The following is a 23794-nucleotide window of genomic DNA, read 5'->3' on the forward strand; positions in this document are numbered from 1 at the left end:
TTTTATTAACTATTTTGATTTTTACCTTTTTTTAAAACTATCGATCTCATTTCCTACAACTTCGCTAAAACTCATTTTTTGAGTAACTTTTTGTAGATTCTGTAGATTGTCTACGCAAATGATCATCTGTGAATAAAACCATTTTAATTCTGCTTTTCCAATGCGGATTCCTTTTATTTCTGTTTTGACTTCTGATTTTTATTTAAAATACAGCAAGATTGGGGCGCCTGGGTGGCTCAGTCGGTTAAGCGTCCGACTTCGGCTCAGGTCACGATCTCACGGTTCGTGAGTTCAAGCCCCGCGTCAGGCTCTGTGCTGATGGCTCAGAGCCTGGAGCCTGTTTCCGATTCTGTGTCTCCCTCTCTCTCTGACCCTCCCCCGTTCATGCTCTGTCTCTCTCTGTCTCAAAAATAAATAAATGTTTAAAAAAATTAAAAAAATAAAAATAAATAAAATACAGCAAGACTGTATTCCATGTGGGGTCCTCATCTTTGTTGATTGTATTTCATTTGTAGATTATGTGTAGCAGTAACACTGAGCTATATACATATAAAAAGGTGTCCTCAGGGGCCAATGGGAGCATCTCTTTTCTCCTTTTCCTGTCTCTGTATCCTTCACACGCTGTTCCCACTTTGCCTGATTTCCAGTGTCCACTCTGGTTCTTTCCCTCCCACCACCCTGTCATTTTTCTTTCAAGTAACTGCCCCATAGGTTTTACTGAGAGTATAGGAATTCTTTCTTTATAAAACCTAGAACACATTGACAGATAAAATTAAGTAAAAGATTAGATACCTGGCAGTGTCATAAAGACAAGAATTCTTAAACCAGGCTTTATGAATTTTCTAAAAGTGTGTTTATATTTGTGTGTGTGTGTTCCTATTTCATTGGGATTTTTTTCTAGAGAGCAGAGTCCATACCTTTCATATCCTTAGAGGAATGTATTTAAGCAAACAAACAAAAAGGTAAGAATAATACCTTTAGAATGAATGAGTTTGGGCCTACCCAGTGCAAGGGTTAGTGAGATTAGTAAGCCTCTTGTGTCTTGAGTCCTCTGTACCTTTGGAAGATAACGTTTTATTTTATTCTACTTTTTTTGAAGATAACATATTAAATGTCTCTGTTGTAGTGTATGACTGTTGTTTGTGGTTAATCCATTTATACATGTCAGCTCAGCACCTGGCACTTGTAAACCTTTGGTCTTCTATTTTGTATCATAGAGTTTTAGGAATTTGAATGCACTTTAGTTTGCTTTCAGATTAAATATTTTTAATGCTTATTTTTTAATAAAGTAGTTAAAAGAATCTTTGGATTCCTGTTGTCAAGTCCCTAAAAAGTTACTGTGGCAGAGAAGGATAAGGGTATTCAAAGCACACGGGAAGAATACAGATATCCTGGGTGTCCCGTGTCTGACGGCCGGGCATCCTAGTGTGTAGCAGTTTAACCACTGGGCACTGTAGCCATGCAGTCCTGTCTCCGCCTCCTTCTACCAAACGACCTGTTGAGTTTCCTCACTGAGCAAGTGAGAGTAGTAAACCTGTTTGTTAAATCAGTAAAAGACTTAAAAGTAGATGTGTTTGGGCAGACTCAGAGCCCCCCTCACCCTGTGACGGTAAGGGTGCAGGTTTCCTTGGGGCAGGTCTCAGTAAAGGGTGGGCGATGTCACGATGTTCCGAGGATTAAAAGATCAGAATGGTGCTGTTAGTCATCGCTTGTTATGTCTGTTAAATTATAATAATTTTCTTTTTTATTTCTACCAAGCCAAACTAGCGAGACGCAGTCAAGAACGAGACAATCTTGGCATGCTGGTCTGGTCACCTAATCAGAATCTATCAGAAGCAAAACGTAAGTTTTAGAACACTTTCATTTTTCACCTTTCTTCTTTAAAGCAAAGTTGTTTTTTTGTTCTTTGTTGTTTTTAAATGTTTATTTTTGAGAGCACACAAGCGGGGGAGGGGCAGAGAGAGGGGGACAGAGGAGCCAAAGCGGGCTCTGCAATGACACCAGCCAGCCCAATGTGGGGCCTGAACTCGCAGAACCATGAGATTAGGACCTGAGCTGAAGTCGGATGCTCAACTGACTGAGCCACTCAGGCGCCCCGGACAGTGTGCATTTCTTTACTGTGGCCTGTCATAAGGACTTAAATATTTTTTTTTCTTCTTAATGTTTATTTATTTTGAGAGAGAGTGCGAGCAGGGGAGAGGCAGACTGAGAGAGAGAGAGAGAGAGAGAGAGAGAGAGAGAGAGAGAGAGAGAGAGATGGTGAGAGAGAATCCCAAGCAGGCGCTCCGGTCAGCACAGAGCTGTCAGTCCCGATGTAGGGCTCAGTCTTACAAACTGTGAGATCATGACCTGAGTTGAAATCAAGAGTCGGACGCTTAACAGACTGAGTCACCCAGGAGCCCCAGGGCTTAAAATTCTTAACCAGTGGTTTCATAATTTACTTTATCCAAAATGCTGTACAGGCTAATACTGGAGTAACTAGGAGGAAAGGCTCAGAGTGGAAAGGAAATTATAACGTGGTGTATAACTCCCCCAGCTGGGAATTTACAGATCCATACTTCTAATTGGAGGGGTTACAAAGGGCAAAAATATGTCATTGGAAACAGGCTTTATACTGTAAGACTTCAACTTAACTAGAAGAACTTGTGAATTGACTCTTTGTTTTATGAGTTTAAAGTTGTATTGGGATGAATACACTGAGCTACTTTTGGATTTTATTGGGGAGCGTTGGGGTCCTATAGTTACTAGTAATATTAAGTGTATATTCAAAGTTTGCTTTTTCAGCTTTTCTGTTGCCTCTGCTCAAATAATATCAGCAAAAATAATTTTGTATCAGACATTGCCATAAGTCTCTGGCAGTTTCAAATTTTTTCTTTTCTTTTAAAAAAAAATTTTTTTTTAATGTTTATTTGTTTTTGAGAGAGCAAGGGAGAGCACAAGCTGGAGAGAGGCAGAGAGAGACGGGGACAAAGGATCCGAAGCGGGCTCTGTGCTGGCGGCAGAAAGCCTGACACAGGGCTTAAAGTCATGAACCGAACTGTGAGATCATGACCTGAGCTGAAGTCGGACACTCACCCGACTGAGCCACCCAGGCGACCCCAAAGTTTTTATTTTCTTCATAACTCAAGGGTGAAGAAAAACTAAATCCCCTTTTGGAGAATTTTTCAATGGGGGTTCGTAGGTAGAATTTATGGGGATTTGTAAACTTAGAAATCACATGCAAAGTTTTTTGGTATGTGTTCATTTTTCTGGAGAAAAAGGACATTGGATTTTCAAAGGGGTCTTTGACAAGAGTCAGTGCTCTGAAATGGGGTTGGACTTGGAAAGTCACCAGTGCTAAATGTTATCAGGAAACTGTTAAATTGTGAGCGAAGGCTCAAATTCGTAGGCTTTGATCAGGATTTCCTGAAGTGTGTTTTCCGGTATTAAAATAAGTGTTGGTAGGTTTCCACTGCCAAATGAGTGTGAGAGATGATACATATTAAATAATCTCTTCTTGTGTATTCGGTATCCGTGTCAGCATAGTCAGGGTGCAGAGAGCTCATATGGTAGAGAAACATGTTTAATTTTGACCAAGAAGGATCTTTTTTTTTTTTTTCCTTCCCTTTCTTTTTCTTTTTCTTTTCTTTTGTATAGTACCCTCCATGGAACACGGGAAGTTCAAGTACTCTTAGTAATGGTGAATTTAGCAGTAATAAAATAATCTCAGTCTGATCTGATTTTAAGAGTATCTTAATTTTGCCTCTATCAGGCTGCTGCTTAATGAGTTTATAATGAAGAACAGAATAGCAGAAGGAAGGGTATTGGCATTTCTGATGTCTTTGCTGTGCTGGGGAGGACGTTTTAAGTATTTCCTGTTCGTTTATTTCCCCTTTGAGCCCTTGCATTAACTTAAAAAGCAATCAGTTCCATTTTTGAACACGTTCTTTTTAACAGAAAGCTGAAATCTTCCTCCCTGTAATTTTTAGAGCTTTGTTTTCTTGAACTCTGCCACAGAAATCTTCCAGATGAGTCTTTTGGATGTTCCGGCCATCCCACCTCCTTTACCGTCCTAGTCCAAGTTCAACCTGCCTCGTCGCTTTGGGTTTTTTCTAGACGATTGGCTCTTTGGGTGTCTCTGTCTCTTGCACTCCTAGACGTTACAGTTGGCCACAGTGTCCATTTGAAATGTTGGTGCCCAGAACTGAATATCCAGAATCATGAGCATTTGTTGAGTCTTTGTGCCAAGCACTGCATTAAATGCATTCACACTTCACAATAACTCGAGGACGTTTTTGTCCCCGTTTTACAGTTGGCGTTCCACAAGTCAAAGAGGTTTGGGAAACTGACACAGTAAGAGGTTGAGCATTATCTAGGTTTGCTGAGGTCGTGAACGCTGGTTCATGCTCTGAGTGCCTCTCTCAGGGAGAGCTCATTAAGTCTCGGTGTTCTGTATTTCGGCCACTGTCCTTTTGTTACTTCAGTTCACTATTGATCAGTGCCTTTTGCTCATGTATTACCTGTTGACATCTGTGGAGTCAGAATTTAATTTTTATATTTTCTCATTCTTTCTAGACCTAGAAGAAAAGATAAGAATATGAAGTTAGTAGATTTTTATTTTTTTGTGTTTTTTTTTTTAATTTTTTTAATGTTTATCTTTGAGAGAGAGAGAGAGACACAGAGTGTGACTGGGAGAGGGGCAGAGAGAGAGAGGAAGACACAGAATCCAAAGCAGGCTCCAGGCTCTGAGCTGTCAGCACAGAGCCCGATGCAGAGCTCGAACTCACAAACCACGAGATCATGACCTGAGCCAGTCAGATGCATAACCGACTGAGCCACCCAGTTGCCCCAAAGTTAGTAGATTTTTAAACAATGCTGTTGCCTAAAATAAATTTGTGGTTTTAATGTAAGCCTTTAAAATGACTTTTAAAACCAGTATACAAGTTAACATTCACGTATTGTTGAAAGTTCAGAAGACACAGAAACTTACAAAGAAGGAACTGCTCACACAGTATTTCATTACCCATTACACATAAGTGTTGTTAAATGCTCTGGGATTTTTTCCAGTCCTCTTTGTTTCCTCTTCTGTCCTATAAGGGATATGATGGTGTTTCTCCATGTGTGGGTTTGTCTGTGTCTCTGTATTTTCCCGAATATTGACCGGAGCTTTTCCCACACTGTGAGATAACCATGCGCTATTCTGTCATCACATGGATATGGAAGTGTATCTACCCTTCTGTTGAAAGTGTATTGTTTCAGATTTGTTGCCTGTTGTAAAAGAAAGCTGTAGTAAAATACTGAATCCTAGAGCTTTGTCCTCTTTTGTTTTTTGTTTGTTTTTATTGCGTTTCTAGTATTTTCTTAAGATAGAGCTCTAGGAATGGAATGTGGGTTAATGGGAACTTGCCAAACTGCTCAAGTGTGAGGATGTGAACATGACGTGGCATCTTGATGTGAGTTAGGTTCCTCTTAGTAGGCTCCCACTTGTGGAGCTTTGGGAATCATCTAGTTCTTGGCTAGTCATCTAATCATAGGCCTTAAAATGTGATTGAAGTGTGATTGCAGACACGTATACATAATTTTTTCCGTTTGCACACCTATCATTCCCCCGCAACTCCCTTCTCCACAGTCTAGTGTCACAATAGAAGTTTTTTCTACTTTCCTTTCTTCATTTTCTTTTTTTTTTAAATTTTTTAAATTTTTTAAATTTTTTTTTTTTGAGACAGAGAGAGACAGAGCATGAACGGGGGAGGGGCAGAGAGAGAGGGAGACACAAAATCAGAAGCAGGCTCCAGGCTCTGAGCCATCAGCCCAGAGCCCGACGCGGGGCTTGAACTCACGGACCGTGAGATCGTGACCTGAGCCGAAGTCGGACGCTTAACCGACTGAGCCACCCAGGCGCCCCTCTTCTTTATTTTCAAAGACTGTGAAAGTCTTGGCTGTCCAACATTGATTCTGACTCTGTGTAGATAGGAGATTTGGAACACGTATAGATGGCTAGCAGGTGTCCCTCGTCTAAGGATGTCTGCAGATCCCTGGTTTTTCTTGTGTTTTCTTTCTTCTCAAGTGGCTGTTTAGATAGAGCTGTGCCTCTTAGGGGTACCGCAAGTTTACAAAAGTATTTTGTGGTTATTAAAATAAATGCTGTTGTCAAAATTTCACACAATACAGAATGTATAATGTAGACACTTAACGCCCTCTCATAGTCACTGTGTATAATATATATGCTTTTCCTAATATTTTTATACATATTAATTAATATATAAATTTTTTATCACAAAGTATGAGTTCAACAATTTGTTCTTGATGGTGTATCTGGGACTCTGTTCTATCTCAACACATTTACTATTGCCTAGTTTTTAAATAACAGGTATGGGTGTCCCATAATTTGATTTTCCTAAAAAACTGAAGTGTGATTGATACACAGCGTTGTACTAGTTTTCAGGTGGACAACACGGTGATGTGACAACCCTGTACGCTATGCTCACGAGTGTAGCTGCCACCCGTCACCATGTGGTGGTGTTACAGTGCCACACTTGCACTGTCCCTTTCATTCCTGTGACTTCCTCATTCCATAAGTGGATGTTTGTAGTATTTCAGTTCTTCTTTCTTTTTAAAACTTACTTATCTTTTTAAGTTTTTGGCACTCATCACCACAAGTGCACTGCTTGATCCCCATCACCTCGTTGACCCGTGCCCCCACTCCTGCCCTCTGGTAACTGTCAGTTTGTTCTCTAGAGTAAAGAGTCTGTTGCTTGGTTTTTAAGTTTTAAAAAAGCTGTAGGGAATGTTCTCATTTCTTGAGGATAAAGCCCTAGAAGTAGAGTTCCTAGGCTAAGGGGCAAATGCATTATTTCTTGTTATTTCTTTATATTCTTTTCATTTTCAAAAATATATGTAGTGTTTAGAGCAGTTTTAGGTTCACATCCAAATTGATCAGAAAGTACAGAGATTTGGGGTGCCTGGGTGGCTTAGTCGGTTAAGTGTCCGACTCTTGATTTTGGCTCAAGTCATGATCTCACGGTTCGTGGGATTGAGCCCCATGTCGGGCCCTGTGCTGACAGCCCAGAGCTTACTTGGGATTCTCCCTCTCCCTCGCCCTTTGCCCCTCCCCCATGTATATTCTCTCTCTCTCTCTCTCTCTCTCTCTCTCTCTCAAAATAAGTAAATAAACTTTGAAAAAAGAAGAAAGCACCAAGCTTTCCCAAATACTTCTGCCCCCACAGTGCACACCACCCCCCACCATCCCCTACCAGAGCGGTGCACTTGTCGTAATCGGTGAACCTACGCTCATAACATCGTTGTCACCCAAAGTTCATAGTTTACGTCAGGATCCACTCTTGGTGTTGTGCGTTCTGTAGGTTTCGGCACACGTTATCGTGACACGTATTCACTATTGTAATATCGTACTAAATCCTTTCCCTGCCCTAAAAATTCTCTGTGCTCTGCCTATGCGTCCCCTCCCAACCCCCTAACTCTTGGCAACTACTGACCTTTTTACCGTCTCCATAACTTTGCCTCTCTCAGAATGTCAGAGAGTTGGGGTCCTATAATGTGGAGTCTTTTCAGAGTGGCTGTTTTGACTTAGTAGTACGCATTTAAGTTTCCTCCATGTCTTTTCCTGGCTCGTAGCTCATTTCTTCGTAGCGCCGAACAGCATTCCCCTGTCTGGATGGCCCGCGGTGTGTTTACGCGTTCACCTGCTGAAGGACGTCTTGGTGGCTTCCGAGTTCGGGCAGTTATGAAGGAAGCTGCTGTAAACATGTATGTGCAGGTGTTGGCGTGGACGTAAGTTTTCGGCTCCTCGGGGTGAGCACGAAGGAGCAGGATCGCTGGATTGTTTGTTAAAGAATACGTTTAATTTTGTAAGAAATTGCAAGACTGTCTTCTGGAGTGGCTGTGCCGTTTTGCATTTTTGCCAGCCGTGAATGAGAGTTCCTTGTAAGTATTTGGTGGTGTCAGTGTTTTGGATTTTAGCCACTCTAAATAATACGCGTATAGTTCATGTTCTTTTAAACTAAAAAGCAATAGGTACGTACAAGATAAAATCTTCTACGTTCTGGGTGTCTGTTAGTCCTGACACACTTTTTTTTTTAATGGTCATATAATACAGGTGTTTCATAGTTAAGCATTTCTAAACAGTGTTGTAGTGAACATCATTGAAGTGGGGTTGGTAGGTCAGATGGTATGTACTTTTTAAATTTATAGATTTTTTTTCTACATTATAGGAGTGTTCCTGTTTTCTAAGACATCTCCAGTACTGGGTATATTAATTTTTTCTTTCATTCTTTTTAATGTTTTACTTATTTTGAGAGAAAGAGAGTCTACAAGCAGGGGAGGGGCAGTGGGTGGGGGGGGGGGGGGAGAGAGAGAGAGAGAGAGAGAGAGAGAGAGAGAGAGAGAGAGAAAATCCTGAGCAGGCTCTTCGTTGGAAGAGGTGGGGCTCAAACTCACGAACCTTGAGACCATGACCTGGGCCAAAATCAAGAGCCAGACATTTAACCAACTGAGCCATGTAGGCTCCTCTTAATTTTTTTCTTTAAAAAAATTTATTAATAATTATTGTTAAAAAAAATTTTTTTTGATGTTTGTTTATTTTTGAAAGAGAGACAGATTGTGGTTGGGGGAGAGGCAGAGAAAGAGGGAGACAGAATCTGAATCTGAGCTGTCAGCCCAGAGCCCGACGCGGGGCTGGAACTCCTGAACCACGAGATCATGACCTGAGCCGAAGTCAGGTGCTTAACAGGCTGAGCCACCCGGGCGCCCCTTCAATAATTATTTTTAATTTTAGTAAAATACACATGATGTGAAATTTACCATCTTAACCATTTCTTTGCTTCCAAGTAAATTTGATTGTGAAATTATAACAAGCAAATGAAATATGTTGGTTTGTATTTCCATCTTAACCATTTTTAAGGGGATAGTGGTCTTAAGTACATTCACATTGTTGTGTACCCAGCCTCCAGAACGCTTCTCATCTTGCAGAACTGAAACTCTGAACTCATTAAAAAAAAAAACCAAACCTGCATTTCCCCCTCCCCCAGCACCTGGCAACCACCATTCTGCTTTCTGACTTAATGAATTTGACTCCTCTGGGTACTTCGTTTGGTGGAATTATACTCTTTTGGTGACTGGCTTATTTCACGCGACAGAAATGTCCTCAGGTGTCATCCACATTGTCACCTGTGGTACAATTTCCTTCATTTTTATGACTGAGTAGTTCTTCCTTGTAAGGAAAGGCCACATTTGTCTCTCATTTACCAGTGATGGACACTTGGGTTGTTTCCACATTTTGGCTGTTGTGAACGCTGCTGCTGTGAACATGGGTGTGCAAATATCTCTTCGAGACCCTGCCTTCATTTCTTTTGGGTGTATACTCAGAAGCGGGATTGCTGGATTTGGTAATTCTAGTTTTGAATTTTTTAAGGACCTGCCATCCTGTTTTCCACAGGGGCTGCTGTCATTTTATATTCCCACCGACAGTGCATGGGGTCCAGTATCTCCACATCCTTGTCAGAATTACCATTTTCTGCTTGTGTTTTTAATAGTAGCTATCCTAATGGGTGTGGGGTGATACCTCATTGTATGGGAATATTAATTGCTTTTTAAAGTTGGCTGAACTGACAGAAAAGGATTTCATTAATTATTACTAAGGTTGAGCATCTTTGTATTTTGAACTTTTAAGAAAGTTTATTTATTTTGAGAGAGAGAGAGAGAGAGCGCGAGCACATGTGAGTGGGGGAGGGGCAAAGACAGAGGGAGAGAGAATCCTAAGTAGGCTCCACACTGTCAGTGCAGAGCCTGACACAGGGCTCGATCTCACTAACTGTGAGATCGTGTCCTGCACCAAGATAGAGTCACTTAACTGCCTGAGCCTCCCAGGCACCTCTGTATCTTCACTTGTTAATTCTTCTGTACATAGCAGTCAGGCCTTACCTTATGTGTTGTTTGGTTTCTTTTTTAGAATTACATGTAGTTAAATTGATTAATCTTACTTGTGGCTGCTCGCATGCCGTCATGCTGAAAAAAGCCCTTCCCCCACATATTATATACTGCGCGCACCTCTGTTTCTTCTGCCCTCCCCTCCTCCCGCCTCTCTCCTCGTTACATCATTGTTCTATCTGGAACTATTTAATTCTTTCTCAGATCTTCACTTAGGGTAAACCCGTGTGTGTATTTGGTCTTTATCTGAATTCTCGACTCTGTTTCATTGACTGATCTGTTGTTTCCTGATTTGTACCATTTTTATTCTTTTCAGTGTTCCTGGTTGATGTATTTATTTTTTGGGTGAAGTTTAGGCTCATAGTTTCAAGCTCTCTCCAGAAGTATCTTGATTGGGGTTATCTGGAATTTGAGCTTGTTTAGTGAGCATTGGTTTCATTCGCATGTTTATTGAGCGCCTTGTGTGCTTGGTAGTGTGTGGCAGGAGTGAGGGAGTCAGGAAGCTTATGTTCTAACGGAGAAAGAAGGGAAGATGAACCTGTAAACTGTAATTTGTGTGTATTTCCTCCACTCCGGCTCTTCTCTTTTGGATGCAAAAAACTCGAGGTCCAGAAAAGTGAGGTCAAATGCTTAAGGAACCACAGCTTCTTAGTAGCCAAGTTTGGGCTAGATCTCTGGTCTCCAGGTGGCATTTAGTATACACATCTGCCTTCATATGCTGCTCTTCTTAATAAACTATAATTGCATTCTTGAAGCATTACTGATACTAGACTAGCTGCTTTGGGCTGTGTCTGAGTGAAACTTCAGCGAGAGCTACGACCTTTGGGGTATGCCTAGAAAATGTGCCTCGTAGAGACACATTGCATATGGAGGAAATATAAATAATTCCAGGTAGCGTAGAGGAGAACAGTATGCTTTTATTATTATTATTATTATATATATAGTATATATACTAAATAATATATAGTACGTAATAAGTAAATAGTATATATATTAAATAATTCTGGAAAATTACTTGATGAAACAATGGCATGAGATTTAGGGGACACAGGAATGAATGAAGGTTGAAAAGTGGTAGAATCTGGAGGTTGGCAGATGGTGAGAGAAATGGAAAAATGTTCACTAATTGGAGATGAGGACAGTGGAGTCTCATTTTAGCTTCCAGCACCTCCTATGGGCTGTTAGCATCCCTCCCCCACCCCACCCCACCCCCGCCGTGGGACCCAGCAGAAAGCGCTACATTTTCCTGGATAGAAACAGGGGAAGTATTGGAAACAGTTGACATTCTGGGTAGAATGTTGAGGAGGGTAAGAGTTGGCTTGTGGGCAAGGTGCATAAGTGTGCTGCAGACCGGGGGAAGGACGCCTGTGCGCCTGTATTTGTCCGTGTACGAAGATGTGGGGAGAAAATGCAGTGCTCTGTTTTGGAGACCTGCCTGGCTGCGACACCTGTGGTCCTTGGGGAGGTGAGAAGCCTTGAAACTGTGCCAAGTCTCTTGACAGCCTTGTGGTTTAGTGGAGAGCCAGGGCTAGAGGCAGTGAGTGTCGATCCATTCCGGGGGAGAGAAGTTGATGCCCTCAAGGCTGTTGCTGTTAGAGGGAGGCTTGATCGAAATGTGGAAAGTCAGGGGCGCCTCGGTGGCTCAGTCATCCGACTTCAGCTCAGGTCGTGATCTCAAGGTTCATGGGTTCAAGCTCCGCATGGGGCTCTGGGCTGACAGCTCAGAGCCTGGAGCCTGCTTCAGATTCTGTGTCTCCCTCTCTCTCTGCCCCTCCCCCGTTCATGCTCTGTCTCTCTCTACCTCTCAAAAAATAAGTAAACATTAAAAAAAAAAATGTGGGAAGTCAAATTGGCAGTGTTGGAAGTGTTTGAACTTGCTCAAAGGAGATGGAGATCACGGGAACGTGGGGTGAGGTGGGGGTCCAGGGGCTTTAATAGGCCTTTAAGTAAGCAGGGCGCTGTCCTATCTGGGCACGCCTGCACCCTGCCGTCAGTTATTCCACGCGTGTGCATGAAGATGCCTAGGAGTCACTCTTGTTTCTGTGATAGGACATCATCTCCCTATCAGCTTTGCTCCCTGGTCACCATTGTGAGGTACATGGTTGCCCCCCTCTGCTCCCATGTGTGAGCACCCTCCCCACCCCATTTCAGGCTGCCCTCCCTTGGTCTGCACCCTAGATGCCCGCCCTGCTTGCCCCAACCTAATGGCTTTAGGGCAGCCTTCTGTCTGGGGGCCGCCGCTGTGGGTGCAGTACATGATACCTTTATATTGCCCTCTTGTCCCTGCCCTGACACGTACACCCAGCCAGGGCCTGGACTTTGTGTGGCAGAGCAGCTGAAAGTTAGCAAAACCAAGTGGACATGTTGGTAACGAGAAATCTCAAAACTTTTTTTTTTTTTTTTTTACTAGATAGTCTTGTTTTCTTTGAAATGTATACAGTTAGGCCAGACCTTATTCCCAGTCTGGTTCGCTTTACTGTGTTAATGAAAAACAAACAAACAGAAGTTTGCCAAAGCAAGTGCAGTCAAATGTAATACAAAACGGTGGCCTGAGAGCACAGTTTAGAAGGCAGTTTTAGGAGAGAGGATAGATCAGGAAAGGGGATAATCAGAGCATGACTTTTGTTGTTTGACTCTCTTTAAGGTAGGGCTTGGCTGTAGGAGGTGAATTGGAGCCAGAGGGCAAGCCGGCATACAACTGTGCCCACTGTGGGTCGCTTCCCGAAGAAGCAGATTTCCTAGACTCAGCGGCACTTGCCTTGGGTGTAGAAATTTGGAGGGTAACGTTGGCTATTGGGAATCAGGAAAACAGATGGTCCCGCTCATTTATGCATCGCCTACTTTATAGGTTATGTATAATCAGTGCTTTTGCAGTTATTTAAGTGTTTGATTGCATTTTGCTTTTATTTTATAAAAATGAGGAGAAACTGGTACCGTGGTAAGCACAAATCTCCATGTTAAAATTGACATAGATGGAAATCATTAGCTAATGCCAGAGACCATCAAGCTGGATGTGATTTTTGAAGCTAGTTGACTATTGACTATAAAGAAAAAAATTAACACCTACAACGTGCTAGACATACAGAATTTAAAGATGTGTCGAAAAGCAAAGTCAAATTAGAGATTTTTTTAAAATTTCTTTTTAAAGTTTATTTATTTTTGAGAGAGAGACAGGGTAGGAGTGGGGAAAGGGCAGAGAGACAGAGGGAGACACACAATCCGAAGCAGGCTCCAGGCTGTCAGCACAGAGCCCGATGTGGGGCTCAAACCCACGAACCGTGAGATCATGACCTGAGCCAATGTCCGACGCTTAACCGACTGAGCCACCCAGGCGCCCCAAATTAGAGATTTTAAAACAAGTTGTAGCTTTCTTGGAATGAGAACCTTCTTTGGAGCTGCAGCACACGCAGGCGCTTCTCTTAGGGCATTTGAGTTCAGTCCACATTGTCAAGATTATATTGTGTGTGAAAGTTTCATAGATACAGAGTACATTTTTTGACTTCCAAATAAATACATAGTACATGTCAAGAATCACTGTTCAAAACATTCCAGTGGCTTTCCAGTTCACTACAGTGTCAGAGGACTGGACAGTTGGCCACAAGGCCCTACGTAGTCTGAGCCCACTCCTGAGCCTTTTCCATTCCTTTGTCTGGAATACTCTTTTCCCAGTGTCCACATGGCCCTCTCCCTCAGTTCCTCCTCGCTGCTTACGCGTCCACTGACAGAGAGGCTTTCCTTGACCACACTATGAAATGAGAGTACTGCCTTACCTTGCTTCATTTCCTTCGTTTTACTTATCATCGTCCGACATGGTATTTTTTGCTTCGTCTCTCTCCTGAAACTGATGAGGCACCTGGTGTGTGCGCTCCGTTCTCTGGCAGTCCTCTTGGCACGTGGCGGGAGCGCGATAAATACTCGTCCAGTGAATGAGGAAATGATGGGGTTGTGGACACTGCCCTGGTGAAGATCTGCAAACGCAGGCTTTCCAGCTGTGTGTTCTGCATCTTGGCCATCTGGAATCCTCCAGCATCTTCTTTGCCACCCGCCTAATGACCGTTCGTTTGCTCGGTACATATTTGAGAGATGTGTATGCGCCAGGCACTGGGGGAATACGAGAGTGAACAGTCTGACAAATCCCTGTGCAAGTGTAACTCACAGTCTGATGGGGACCTGCCCTGGTAAATTACAAGGTCATCGACAGGAGGGAAAAGTGTACTTAAAATTCGTGCCTGCTAGTTCTTTGACTGGAATGTGTACAGGGGTAGGGGTCGGATCAGCACTACTGGCCTTGGTTTTCAGTTTTGTTTTGTTTTTTTTAATTTTTTTTTTCAACGTTTTTTATTTATTTTTGGGGGGGGGACAGAGAGAGACAGAGCATGAACGGGGGAGGGGCAGAGAGAGAGGGAGACACAGAATCGGAAACAGGCTCCAGGCTCCGAGCCGTCCGCCCAGAGCCTGACGCGGGGCTCGAACTCACGGACCGCGAGATCGTGACCTGGCTGAAGTCGGACGCTTAACCGACTGCGCCACCCAGGCGCCCCAGTTTTCAGTTTTTTATAAAGAAATGGCTTTCAGAGAGCTTGATAATTGGGATGTGAATGTTTTTTTAATGTATGGACATTATTTTTATCATTTTTATTCTTATTTAGAGTTAGGTAAAGTGGTAAGAACTTACTAGAAAAGACACAGCTGGGTTTACAGACTATGGTTGAAGCCTGCAGTTAAACATTAAGGGTTACTGTACCCTTTCATCATATCCGTGTGTCTTATCATCATCCTTTTCTTTTAGACTTCAAGAATTTCCTCTTGTTACATTATAATTTATTTATTCTTTCTGTTCATGATGGACATTTGCTTCCAGTTCTTTATTGTTACAACTGCTACTGCTGGGAACTTTCTTTGACTTAGTTCTTGATATCCATTGGACATGTAGATCCTCAGCTGTGAGGTCAGTGCCAGAGTATTTCCCAAAGTGGTCAAACTGGTTCATACTGCTACCAAGAAAGTGCAAACTTTATCTGCTTCATGTCCTTGCCAGTAATTGCTTTCGTGGGACTTCTACGTTTCAGACCGTCCAGTGAGTTCAGCACTGTTCTCATACCAAGGAATTTTGCTATTTTTGTTAAGTGTGATAGTGGTATTGTGGTTCTATAAAAAACATGTCCATATTTTTAAAAAGTTGTGTATTGGGGCGTATATCTGGCTCAGCTGGAAGAGCATGCGACTTGATCTCTCAGGGTCATGAGTTCAAGCCCCATGTTGGGTGCAGAGGTTACTTATATAAAACATTAAAAAGATGCATATTATATATATGTGGGGATGAGATAACTGGGATTTACTTAAATTCTTGAGCACAATGTAAAGCACATTTTGGGATCAACTGGCCAGATTGGAATACAGACACAGATTATTGTTTAAATGTTGAATTTACTGTTCTGTGGTTATGTAAGAGAATAATACACCTACTCTTTGAAGATACAGGCCAAGGATTTAAGAATACGGAGGCATAATTATGACACTCTCCAATGGTTCAGAAAAGAAATTACATATATACATACAAGTTTGTTTTTATCATTAAAAATAGCCTGTATTTCCTATACCCATCACGTGGGTATAACAAGTATTAAAATTTTGCTTTCATGTCCTTTTTCTATGCTTCTGTGCGCTCTGGTTTTAAGCACAAATAGGTCATATTGTAAATAATAGTTTTTCAACTTTAATTTTCTGATAATTAAACATTAGACTGAGTTTTGATCCCTGAATAATATCCCATCATATAGCTCAATTTATTTCACCATGTCTTCATTCTTGAATGTTTCTATTTTTTCAATTTTCCCCTACTATAAATAACAAATGAGTAAGCAGGAATTTATAATGTCCTTTTCCAGTAGAAAAGAAAGCCTTCCTTGATTCTGCAGATCAGGTTTCCCAGTTAAGTGTGTTCAGAGTTCTTTTTCTCTGACGCCTATGACAATTGGAGTTAATTATTTGTGTCATTATTTCTCAGCCCTCCAGACTGAGCTCTCTGAAGACCGACTGTTTTAATCTTAACTGTATAAGCAGCACTGGGCACACAGTCGGCCTGAAAGATGCATTGAATCAGTGGAGAAGGGTTAAATGTAAAATAGAATAATTAAATATAAAATACCACCTTTCTGCACACCTGCTTTGAAAACTCCGGTTTCTTTAACTGGATGAAAGTTCCCCCACCCCTACCCTCACCCCCCAAGATTCAGGCATTGGAAGTGGTAGGGTTTACAGCTTTGGCGGAAAAACCTGCCCACTCCCAACAAACACGCCATTCTCCCCCGCCCCCCATTCTCACTACAGCACTGTGCAGTTTAGCCTCCGTTTTCAGGGCTCGGGAAACCTGGGCCCACAGAGGGGAAGCGACCTTGCATCAGGTCGTGCTCCTGCGCACTTCCTAGAACCCAGCCTCCCTCTGTGTTTCCCTTGGCCTGTTCATCTCACTTAGAGATCCCTCTTTTGTGTGCCCTTGTACACAATGGGTTGTACTGAGGGAGGGACCATTGTAAGTACAGGACGGCGGAGGCAGGGTTAAACATAGGCCCCTATAACTCAAGGCTTGTAGACAAGCTGTAAGGAGTCACTAGGATTTGCGGGCTCATAAACCCTTCTTCTGACCACCTCCGCCTTTCCCTGCTCATAACTCCTCTGCAGGAGGTGGGCCTGAAATCAGTAATTTAGAAGAGAATCACTTTGTATAGTCACTGAAAGGAAATATTTTTGCATGATTGAAATTCACAACTCACAAATTCGCAAACCTCCTTTTATATAGTAATAATATAAAGAAGCACATTTCTTCCTATGTCTGTGGTCCTGATATTGTCTGATCTTTTTAATACCCAAACTTAAAGATTTTGTTCTTGTTGAAGTGCTTTTTATCACATTAAAATGAAGAATGTTACCACACTCGTGTTCTTTACCTTAATATAATGCTCTAATTCACCAATTCTCAAAGTCATCTGGGGGCATTGTAAAAGCAAACCAGAACATCTAGAGTATAATCGGTTCTTTCCTTGATCAGGTGTGTTCACTTCCTCAGAACTCACCGAGCTGTGCCTTATACGTGTGCCTTTCCTCTACGCCCATCATGCTTCCTAAAACCGATGTATACATGCACACACACACATAAACACACATACGTGCAAACACATGTATGTGTACAAAAGAGGGTGGAGCGCAAGAGTTAGTACTTCAGAGAAGTTTCTTGGCTGGTTCTCCTGGGTCAGGGCTAGGAACCACTGGCCTGGCGGACATACAGCTCTAATGGGGCTGGAGGACTGGGTTTCTCTCCATAAACTGCTTCTGTGGCTCTAGAGTGCAGTCTGCCTCGAATGGAAACTCACAGGTGCTTATGAAGGAATTCATTTCAGTAAGATTTTGCTTTTGTGTATTTTGGCTCCTCTGCTGCCTTGTGAAGGGTTAGAACCGGACGTCATCTCTTATACTTTTGTCCGACAGATGAGGAAATGGGTTTAGCTTGTAAGCTCCTAACGGAAAGCAAGGACAGAGGGCTGCACTGTTGCCAGCTACGAGCTTGTGAGTGAATCCGTAGTGTCTCTTTGCCCCCTCTTCTGTCCGGGAATGCTGCCTTTAGTTAAGACAGAGGCAGACCTCGTCTTGGGCATTGTTCCTTCTGCTCATACTGTACAAAGGGAAACACCTAAGAGAGCAAGTGAAGTTATTTCGAGTGCACAGGTGCCTGCTTAGGGACATGGTCGTCAGGCAGGTTGACTTGCTGGGAGAGATGCATGAGAATAGTGGGTCACTGGACGGATTTATTCTTCACCGTAGGCTTTGGGCATTTTTAAGGGAAGGGTGGTTATTGTTGTAATTACAGCCAGACGTCATTCTAGTGACGATCCATTTTGGAAACACAAGAGACCCTATCTGTGTGGTTCTGGAAGGCACACAAGTGTATGAGAACTGGAGTAAAGGTGGAGGCATGTACTTCCCTTTTCCTATTGCAAGTTTTTGTTCGTTTTGTTTTGTTTTTCGAGAGAGTGAGCACATGCTCCAGGAGGGGAGAAGGGCCAAGGAAGAGAGGGAGAACCCTTAAGCAGGCTCCGTGCTCAGCGTGAGGTCTGACACGGAGCTTGATCCGGTGACCCTGGGGTCACGACCTGAGCCGAAATCCAGAGTTGGACGCTCACCCGACTGAGCCACCCAAGTGGCTCTTATTGGCTAAGTTATTTTTTTAATGCAGCACACAAAATGTTAAATTTAACATGAAAAAAAGCTTTTTTTAATTACTCATAAAATGTTTGCCCTGGAGCCACTTTTAAGACCATAATAGTCAATCCACTCTTCTGCTGATGAGGAAAAAAGGAGTAGAATTTATCTGCAGTCATACAAAGTTGATACTGGTTGGAGGGGGAATATAGAGGTAGAGATTAGGTAGGAATAGGTGCCAGAAACTGAATTTAAGTAAGTGTGGTTTGGTGGGGTATTTATATATATATTTATATGTTATGATGATGATGATGATGATGATATTTATATGTATATATTAATGTTTACTTTTGAGAGAGAACGAGTGGGGGAGGAGCAGACAGAAAGGGACAGAGGCTCTGAAGTGGGCTCTACGCTGACAGTAGAGAGCCCCATGTGGGGCTCGAACTCATGAACTGTGAGATCGTGACCAGAACGAAGTTGGATGCTCTACCAGCCGAGCCACCCAGGCGCCCCAGTGTTTATATTCTCCTTTCCGCTTGATCAGATTGTCTGTGAGACTGAGTTGGATTTTGTAGTATTTACTAGAGTGTTGGGGGATGGCGCTTCTTCTGTAAAGTGGGATTTTAACAAAAGTGCATTTTACTACTGTGTGCATCCACCCTCACCCCCGCCATGCCCCGGGGGATCATTGGGATGTTAACTGTAGTAATATCTGTGCCCACCAGGTGGCATAATTGCTTTACTTAAATGATTTAAGCTCTTTTTGATTCTCTGTTAGTGATAACTCATTTCTTATTTTAATAATAAAAGGAGATGCCACGATATGAAAAAAATTTTGGCATGCTCAGTTTGAGTTATGCGAGAGAAACTGGTGCCACGTTTCCTTTGTAGTACGAATATTGCTGCAAATGTTACAATGATAACATTTTTTTCGAACTGTATCTAAGGTTATAGCTTTGTCCTCAACCCACCTTATGGTGTCAGCCTCTCGCTCCAAATAGCATATGCAAGATCACAAGGTGTCCTAAGTCTGCAGTGTCCAGAGGAGGGAGGAGTGGGTGAGCTCAGGTGACCGTGGCAACTTTCATCTGCATTCTTCCCTTTTTTGCAGCTGAGTTCGAGACTCCCGCTAATGGTACTAAGGACATTTAGTTCGTCGGCTTGAAACCTGAATATAGAAAACAAGTGAGGCCTCCGACAAGGCAGCCATTTGCCCGTTACCCTCACTTTCCATCACTTCCTTCATCGACCACAGTTTGATTTTCTTAACTCCACTCAAGCGACATGGACTAGGTTGGCTTGCCTGGCTCAGTTCTCTGTACCGTGGAGTGCCCTTCTCTCTCTGTGTCCTTTACTCAGGAGATGGGATAGCCTATAGAGGTTTAACATCACAGGTGCTGTGGTCACACACTCTGTGTGTATGTACGTCTTGTTTCTGCTGTTTACCAGCCGTGTGACCTTGGCCAAATAACTTCTCTGAGCTTCAGTTTCTTTCTTTAGGAATGGGACTGATAATGGAATTATTGGAGAGGATTAAAAAGAATCCTTTAGGGGGGGCGCCTGGGTGGCTCAGTCGGTTGGGCGTCCGACTTCGGCTCAGGTCATGATCTTGCGGTCCGTGAGCTCGAGCCCCGCATCGGGCTCTGTGCTGACATCTCGGAGCCTGGAGCCTGGAGCCTGCTTTGGATTCTGTGTCTCCCTCTCTCTCTGGCCCTCCCCCCACTCGCGCTCTGTCTCTTTTCTGTCTCAAAAATAAGTAAACATTAAAAAAAAATTAAAAAAAGAATCCCTTAAAGAATTTTAGAACAGTGGCTGGCACATAGTAAAGTCTCAAATATTAGCTACTGTTATTAATCAGTATAGCTATTGAATCTTTAGGAAGCTTGTCTTGATTTAACATCATTATCATCATTATTTACTGATTATTTTGGATCCCATGCTAGTCAACATCTGTACTGTTATTTATGTATTTCTGTTCTCTGTTACTTGTGTTGTTTCAAGCTACCTCAGGAAATCAGTTCATTTTTCTTCTGTATTTTGGCCTGCTTTTCTGTACACAGTAAGGGTAGTTCAAGAAATGTTTGAGTAGGCTTTAGGAATTTTGTAAATTTTCCTGATGAATCTCACACACATTCTACCTTTAAGTGATGTTGCCCCAGAACATAACGCCTTTACCTGTACTTTCTGTAATGCTAAATTCTTGTCAGAGAAGCCAATGGTTTGTACAGTCTGTGCACTTTTTTTTATAATTTTTTCTAATGTTTCTTTATTTTTGAGAGAGAGAGAGAGAGAGAGAGACAGTGTAAGCAGGGGAGGGGCAGAGAGAGAGGAAGACACAGAATCTGAAGCAGGCTCCAGGCTCCGAGCTGTCAGCACAGAGCCCGACGCGGGTTCTCGAACCCACGAACCGTGAGATCATGACCTGAGCTGAAGTCGGATGCTTAACCGACTGAGCCACCCAGTTGCCCTCCCGTATGTGCACTTGTTAAAGAATCGAAGTGATACGTATCTTTATCCATCATAATTTAAGATTAGACATTTCTCCTTGGTTGTTTCCATGGGAATATTCAAGTTTTTAAAATATTGCACTTACACAACGATAGAATGGTTTTTAAAGGAGAGTATGCCAAGTAACCGATCTTTCTGCTTAGAATGTCCGGCCAGCTTCTTCTTGCACCCAGATGACTGCCTGGTTCTGTCCCCCGTGCAGTGGGGAAGGCTGGTGGGTGCGAATGACCGGGTCCATGCCAACATCCTGGCATTTCCTTAAGCCACATGGACTTTGGGCATCGTCCTAATCACAGCATACTTAATGACCCTCGCCTGCCTGCAGTGGCTCCTCACCCTCAGATTGGGACGGACTCTGGTTAACCTTTAATTTACTAGAGATGAAATCAAGATTACTGTTGCCAGAGATGAGAAAGTACTGGAAAAGTCCCCGGGAACCCCGTGTTCGTTGTTTTAGAGCTTTTTGCCTCCCTTCCTGATTCATCCTTCATCCACCACCTAACGTATCCGGTCATCCTTTGTTTTCATGAAGGCATTTGGGAGTGGATTTTATCGTCTTAGGTTGAAAGCTTATTTTTGCTTTTAAGGAAAGCATGTGGGAGGTTTTGAAAATGCACACTTTACATTTTCATCATGCCCTACCAGCAGCTACTGGCATGTTCTGGAAAGGAGTAGGGTAGGTGGTAGAGAAGATATTGGGGACTCTAGAAACTGGTGGGTAGCCCTTGTCCCCCTGACTGTGAAAGGGAGCAAGAGCTGAGGACCCTGTGTGTACAGTAGGGAGGCAGTGAGAGACAAGGCCGTCGGCAGCATCCGTTGTGCGCGCACACGGCCCTGTTCTGGATTAAGTCCGGTCTTCAGCATTCTGGGAGGACTTCCTGCTCTGCTGTGGTTTTCAGTTCGGTGCTGACGCAGCTTTCCTGGTGAGAGCTACTTCCTGGGAAGGTCAGGAGAGTGGCTAGAGGTACCGCGGTCGAAACCGTAGCGCTCACCGTGCGTCAGGCACCACTGCCTGTGAACTCCTTTTGTCCAGAGACAGCCAAGACTGGACCTGCGTCTCTCTCACCACACACCTGACCTGTGCTGCCTTTTCACTTGCTGGGAAAGAACCTTTCTCTCCTGTGACATCATTCACATGACAGCACCCCCAGCATTCTTTTGGCAAATTGTTCATCCAGTCTTTGTTGGACTTTGGGGACATGAAAAGAGTGAACGGTTGTATTTTTGCTGGTGGGTATCAGATGGTAATTCTTTTGCAAGTTGCAAGGCTCCCCATCTATTGACTTGTTTTGTCACACCTTCACCTCACCTAGTAGAGATACCAAGTGACTTCCCCCTAAGTGGCTCTGATTAAGTCCTTTCTTCCTTTGTTTTAGATTTGAGTCCTCAGAGGAGTCTACAAGGAAATCTAAAAGAGGTGTGATCTTAAAGGTTACTTATTAACAACACTTTACTGTTTGCAGCACAGAAAATGTTCTGTCCAAACTTGCCTGCAACGCTCAGAATCCACTGGTCAATTTTACTGTTCCTGCCACCAGCTAATTTTTCTGTTAAAAAACAAAGCAGATGAAAATACCAAAGTAGTATCCAAAGAATGCTTTGTTTTCCTTGTAATTTTTGAGCTAAATCCCGTTGGAGACCTGGGGAGACAGGTTTACTGGCCCTGTTACTGACGGAGCAGAAAAGACTGGAGCAGATAGCATCTGCCCCCGAGAACGGTGGGCAGGGCAGGCTACTGGGACAGCGCACAGCCCCGAGGGGCCTGCCCCCTGCCCTGCCCAGACACCTGGTGCGCGGATTTGCTCGCAGATCACATGCCTGGGCGGTGGCTGTGCACGCACCACGCGTCCCTCATCCAGCGAAGGTAATGATAGTGTCTGGACGTTTGTACGCTTGTGGAGTTGAGCTTGTAGAGCGCAAGTTTCGGGTTCATTTGCCGGATGTCTATGAAAAGGAACCACCCTTCCAGCAGACCCTCTCTGGGGTTGACCCTCAGTTCACTGCAGATTGTTTTTCCCTCTTCCCCGTACACAGCCTTGGCTTGAACACATCTCATTACTTAGTTTTATCACCCGACCTGCAGTCTTTCCGCCGGGGTCCCGTGTGAGCCGTGCAGCCTCACCATGCATCAGCATTGTTTTAAAGAATCTTAGGGCATTTTCCACTTACTTGGCATAATCCACCCTATTGTGACATACTAAGCAAGGGAAACACTTTGGAATAATTCCTCCCTATTTTTCAGACCACCGGTTCCAACTTTTGTGACAAACCAGGGTCATTTAGTTTGTCATTCGCTCACTCACGGGTAAATAGGAATCTCACTACGGTTGACCCTTGAACACCTTGGGGCGCCCAACACCCTGTGAGGTAGAAAAAAAATCCACGTACAAGTTTTGACTCCCCAGAAACTTAACTGCTGATAGCCTGCTGTTGACCAGAAGCCTTGCTGATGACATAAGTAGCCAACACACGTTGTTGTGTGTGTTATATGTGACACGTACTGCATTCTTCCAGTGAAGGAAGCCAGAGAAAAGCCAGTGTTATTGAGAAAATACTTTGACAGCACTGGACTGCAGAAGATTCTCGTAAAAGTGGACCCGCGTAGTTCACACCCGAGTTCAAGGGTCCGCTCTATATGTTCTGAGTGAAATCACTGTCTGTTTGTATGGACTTTCAATATTTAAAAAGGAAATGGAAAACTAGTGCTCGGTGTTGAAAGTAATACTGAGTGGCACTATGTGTAGTCACTGTTTGAACGACATCGACTTTTTCTTCTGTCAGTGGAAAAGCTTTTCCTCTAGTGTTAGAATACCTGTTCATAAAAGAGTTTGAATTCTCTTTCAGAATTGATTTCTTTTTGGTAAATTGGCTACCAGTTGTGCCACAATCAGGTAAGATGGTTGTGGGGTCATTGACTAGCATTCTGAGCCTGGGAGGCTCTGACTTCGATCAGTCTTCTGTTAACTCGCTGTGTTACAGTGGGCAGGTGAACCAACCGCTCCAGCCTGTTTCCTCAGCTCTGAAGTGTGGTCATTGCACCTGGAGAGAGAGACTGCGGGGGGGGGGGGGGGAGATGGCCTGGGGACAGAATTCTGTTTGTTTCAGACAGTTCTGTGCTATTTGGTGTTTTTTTTTTGTTTTTTTTTTGGAGCTTGTGTTATTTTTG

General features: G+C 43.2%; 1 protein-coding gene across 3 annotated transcripts in view; it reads left to right on the forward strand.

Annotated features, from left to right (window-relative positions):
• RCOR1 (REST corepressor 1) overlaps positions 1–23794 on the forward strand; it is a 127205-nt gene that overhangs the window by 76955 nt on the left and 26456 nt on the right. For 2 of the 3 annotated variants that reach the window (XM_053224963.1, XM_027066684.2), the window contains one exon: positions 1759–1842. The exons of the other annotated variant lie outside the window; for it this stretch is intronic. In XM_053224963.1, the coding sequence (XP_053080938.1) occupies positions 1759–1842 (84 nt within the window). The remainder of the gene's footprint in view (positions 1–1758; positions 1843–23794) is intronic. 3 annotated transcript variants of the gene reach the window in all.

The sequence above is a fragment of the Acinonyx jubatus genome, chromosome B3 (genome assembly GCF_027475565.1).
Source record: "Acinonyx jubatus isolate Ajub_Pintada_27869175 chromosome B3, VMU_Ajub_asm_v1.0, whole genome shotgun sequence".
Classification (NCBI taxonomy): domain Eukaryota; kingdom Metazoa; phylum Chordata; class Mammalia; order Carnivora; family Felidae; genus Acinonyx; species Acinonyx jubatus.